Below are 4,601 nucleotides of genomic sequence, written 5' to 3'. Positions count from 1 at the left end.
TTTAGATTTGTGAAAAATACCGTTGATCGGTGTATATACCAAAAGATCAGTGGGAGCAAGTTTATATTTTTAGTCCTATATGTTGATGATATTCTACTTGCTGCTAATGATTTAGGCATATTACGTGAGACTAAAGATTTTCTCTCTAAGAATTTTGAAATGAAAGATATGGGTGAGGTATCCTATGTGATAGGAATAGAAATATTCCGTGATAGATCACAAGGATTATTGGGATTGTCTCAGAAAGGCTATATCGAAAGAGTTTTAGAGAGATTTAACATGAATAATTGTTCAGCAGGAATTGTTCCAATTCAAAAAGGGGACAAATTTAGTCTCATGCAATGCCTTAAGAATGATGTAGAATGAAAGGAAATGGAATCAATTCCTTACTCTTCAATTGTTGGTAGTCTGATGTATGCTCAGACTTGCACAAGACCGGATATTAGTTTTGCGGTCGGAATGCTAGGAAGATATCAGAGTAACCCAGGAATTGATCATTGGAAAGCTGCAAAGAAAGTTTTGAGGTACCTGAAAGGAACGAAGGATTACATGCTCATGTATAGGAGATCCAAGCATTTGGAAGTTGTTGGATATTCAGATTCAGATTTCGCTGGATGTATTGACACTAGAAAATCCACGTTTGGTTATTTGTTCCAATTAGCTGAAGGAGCAATTTCGTGGAAGAGTGCCAAACAGTCTGTTATTGCTACATCCACGATGGAAGCAGAATTTGTGGCATGTTTTGAAGCCACAATTCATGCATTATGGTTGCGAAACTTTATTTCAGGACTTGGGGTTGTCGACACCATTACCAAGCCGCTGAAAATTTACTGTGATAATTCTGCAACAGTATTCTTCTCCAAGAACGATAAGTACTCCAAAGGTGCCAAACATATGGAATTGAAGTACTTTACCGTCAAGGAAGAAGTTCAGAAACAAAGAGTGTCACTTGAGCATATTAGAACTGATCTCATGATTGCAGATCCGTTAACGAAAGATTTACAGCCAAAGATATTTAAAGAACATGTACATAGAATGGGTCTTGGCTGTACTTATGATTGATGTATTTCTGATGTTTTGACACTCTGAGCTCATTTATATGTTTCTGATATACATTAATAATTTTCTGTTTCTCATAATGGTGTACACATTATTGTTTTGAGATATTACAGGATAAGTCTCAAGGAGACATTATTGTGGACCATAATATTTTATAGCTTATGAACCTGATATGATAAATTACTAATGTTGTAGTATATGGAAGGGAGTATGTAGACAAATTATGTATAACCGCCATAACTCATATTTACTAGTTTATCGTATTGTGGTATTTATGATGGACATTATAGAAGAGATTTGTTTATGCGCAACTAATGTTCCTATATTAAATATTAATATTATGTGAATATTGGGCCAAGTGGGAGAATGTAAACTATTTTCTTACGTGTATGTGGCCCAATAAGATTAGGCCCATAATTAATATTTAATTAATGAGCAAATCTCATCCATCCGATCGGTTACTTGATGGACGTACCAGATTAAGTGAGAACCTCTATAAATTGGTCCTCTCCCCACCCATTAGGGTTACCGTATTTTTATTCTCTCTTCCATCCCTAAAGGCGGCGGTAACATAAAGTTAGGGCAAGGGGCGAGAAACCAGTTTTGAACTAACGCTTCCGCTTCAAGATAATGGATTCCGCTTTAGGTATGTTTTCTATGGCAATTACATGTAAGATTATCATGTTCAAGATTCTGGTATGAATTAAAGTTTATGCTTACACTACAATATTAGGTACATGTTTGGATGAACTTAGTAACTTTCGCTTAGATGTATTTATGTTACATAAATCCATAAATATATATAATTGTTTAATTCCGGATCCAATAACTGAAACGAACTATGAATTCGGTGATAAGTTAAGAACAAAATCAATTAAAAGAACATAATGTAGTGATCAGAATCATCTTGATGCCTTCACTTTCATAACCCTGTCTCTTCGCCACATGAAAGTTTTGTACAGATTTTCCGAATGGACTCTATATATCTTTGCTAGTTTGTGATATCAAGTTTTGAAAGGGTAGTACGATTTCAAGGTGCAACTTTCTGTGGATGTAATTTGAATGAGCCACAACAACATTTAGCTCGTGGAAACGGGTGCATGCCACGTGGAACTGTGTATAATCTACGTGGATGCTTAGTTGGCATGAAAGGGCGGAGTTATAGTGTATACTATGATTCACGTGAACGCAATAGCTTTTGTCTCAAACTCGGTAATAAATGCATTAAGAAATTCACCGTCTATGAATATTTGATCATAAACTTAATTATTATTGTATCTTAACTTAATATATATTTACTATAGGAACCCATAAATTCCAAATCTTGAAGCCGTTTTTGACCTGCCACCCAGACAGGGTTACACTGCAGAACGTGTATATGTGGACAACCCTGTGATAGGCATATCCTTGACGAGAAATGTTGTGAACTTGTAGACATTATTCCTTTGCATGAATTCTCAAGCATATAATTGCGAGCATGATAACATTTGAGTGCAGCTTAATGATCAGTCAAGACATCTTTACATTCGTCTGAAATTGGATCTAAAACTGAATACTTTAGATTTATTCCAGAGAGGCAGAGCTTTTGGGTAAAAGAAAAAGCAATCTTTTTATTCTTATAAAATGTTGGTTGAGTCTGCACATCCCTAACACATAATAGCATCTTATAATGTTGGTTTATTTAGTGTCACATGTTCACTAAATGTCAGTCGGTTTTTTAAAAATTAATTTTAATTTACTTTAAATAAAAAAATGATTGAAATTGATCGGTTCTAAATTTTCTGGGACACAAAATACTTTCCCGCATTTTGGCGGAAAAAAAAAACCCGACAGAATCGGTCCGTTATTGGCGAATCTCCTTAGTTATTTTGTTTCCTTTATTTGTATAAATATTTTTGTACAGTTATTTTATTCCTTTATTTGTGTAGATTTTAGTGTATATTTAGTTTGTCAATTACATCTCATTATCCTATTTAGGAGTAATTCTTGGTCCATCCTTTGTATTTAGAGAGCTTTGTACATCATGAATAAATGAATAAGCCTTCATACTCTTTCTGCTGTGCACCTTTATGGTATCAAGGCTTTTCAAAGCTCCAATGAGAATCAATTGTCTGCTCGTCTCTTTTAAATCTACTTCCTAGTTTCAATGTCATCCATGGTTAATCCAAGCGACTCCATCATCCCTGCTAATAAAACACTACCAGAAATTGGGCAAAAACCGACTAACTTTGGCAGGTCAAAAACCGACAAAAAATGGACCAAAGTTGGTTGGTTTTTAAAATATTTTATTTTTTAATTTGTTTTTATGAAACCGACCAACTTTGGTCGGTTTTTTTTGGCGCAAAAATGCGGGAAACTATTTTTGAGTCCCTTGAAATTTATTTTTCAATTAAAATAATTAAAAATTAATATTAAAAAAAACCGACCAAAATTCGTCGGTTAATTCGGCCGGTCATTTTAAAAATTGGTCTAATTTTATAGTTGGTCGGTTTTTTTTTGCAATATTGTTTTTGAATCGTTGGTCGGTAAATTTCGACCAACGTTGGTCGGTATATTAAAAAGACCATCAAAATACCACCCAAGCGTATTTGGTCGCATCTTGGTCGGTAATTGGCCATAACCGACCAAATTTGGTCAGTTTTTGGCGGATTTCTAGTATTGACACCAATTACCTAGTTCAATTTAATCCAAGTTCCCAATTTCCTCTAAATCTCACTGGTTCAATCAATTTTGTCAATTGGAAGACCCAAGTCAAGTCTCTGTTGTCCACATCTATGGCTATCTTGACGGAATTATGACAACACCATCAAAAACTATCACCGTCAACAACTCAGAGGAACCCAGTGAGGACCAGTTGATCCGAAATGTATTGATGGCATCTGTTGATCCGGAGATCACCTCTGCAATCACAAAAACTTCCACTTCCAAGCAAGCGTGGGACTCATTACATAACTTAATATGTGAACGAATCTCATACACGGGTGCTCAGTCTCCGAAACTCCTTAGAAATAATTAAAAAAAATTCCGGCAGTATGACTGAGTACTTGCGAGAGATAAGGAACGTTGCTGATGATCTTGCAACTGCTGGAGCTCCTATTCCGGATGACGAACTTGCAGTCAAAATACTCAGTGGTCTAGGACCTGAGTATGATTCGATTTCGGCGGCGATTCAAGCGCGAGATGCACCTATCTCGTATGAAGAATTGTACAACAAGCTTCTGAATCGGGAACTTCTCCCAAAGCATCAAGAGCTGAACTAATCAACATCCTCAATCACTACCGCAGTGGCACAAAAAGCTTCCTTAAATAATTTTGTACCTCGCAACAATAAGCAAGGACAGCCATGGCGTTCACAAAATTCCAAGCAGCAGTATGCACCATCCTATCCCAGACAACAAAATATAGCATCATCACCTAACTGGTGTCCAAAAGTCCATCCTCAACAAAATCGTCCAGTTTGCCAGTTATGTGGTCACACTAGGCATACTGCCAATGTATACCGCTCATGCTCTCATAATCACTTGGAAGCCAAGGCAAACTTT

At 36.1% G+C, this 4,601-nt stretch overlaps 1 protein-coding gene across 1 annotated transcript; it reads left to right on the top strand.

Annotated features, from left to right (window-relative positions):
- The first annotated feature begins 372 nt into the window (after positions 1-372).
- LOC142163516 (secreted RxLR effector protein 161-like) lies at positions 373-1,062 on the top strand. The gene has a single exon (XM_075220812.1). The coding sequence runs from the start codon at positions 373-375 to the stop codon at positions 1,060-1,062; it is 690 nt and encodes a 229-aa protein (XP_075076913.1).
- Positions 1,063-4,601: the final 3,539 nt, after the last annotated feature.

This window comes from Nicotiana tabacum, chromosome 8 (genome assembly GCF_000715075.1).
Source record: "Nicotiana tabacum cultivar K326 chromosome 8, ASM71507v2, whole genome shotgun sequence".
NCBI lineage: Eukaryota > Viridiplantae > Streptophyta > Magnoliopsida > Solanales > Solanaceae > Nicotiana > Nicotiana tabacum.
This window is presented reverse-complemented; position numbering and strand designations above follow the sequence as displayed.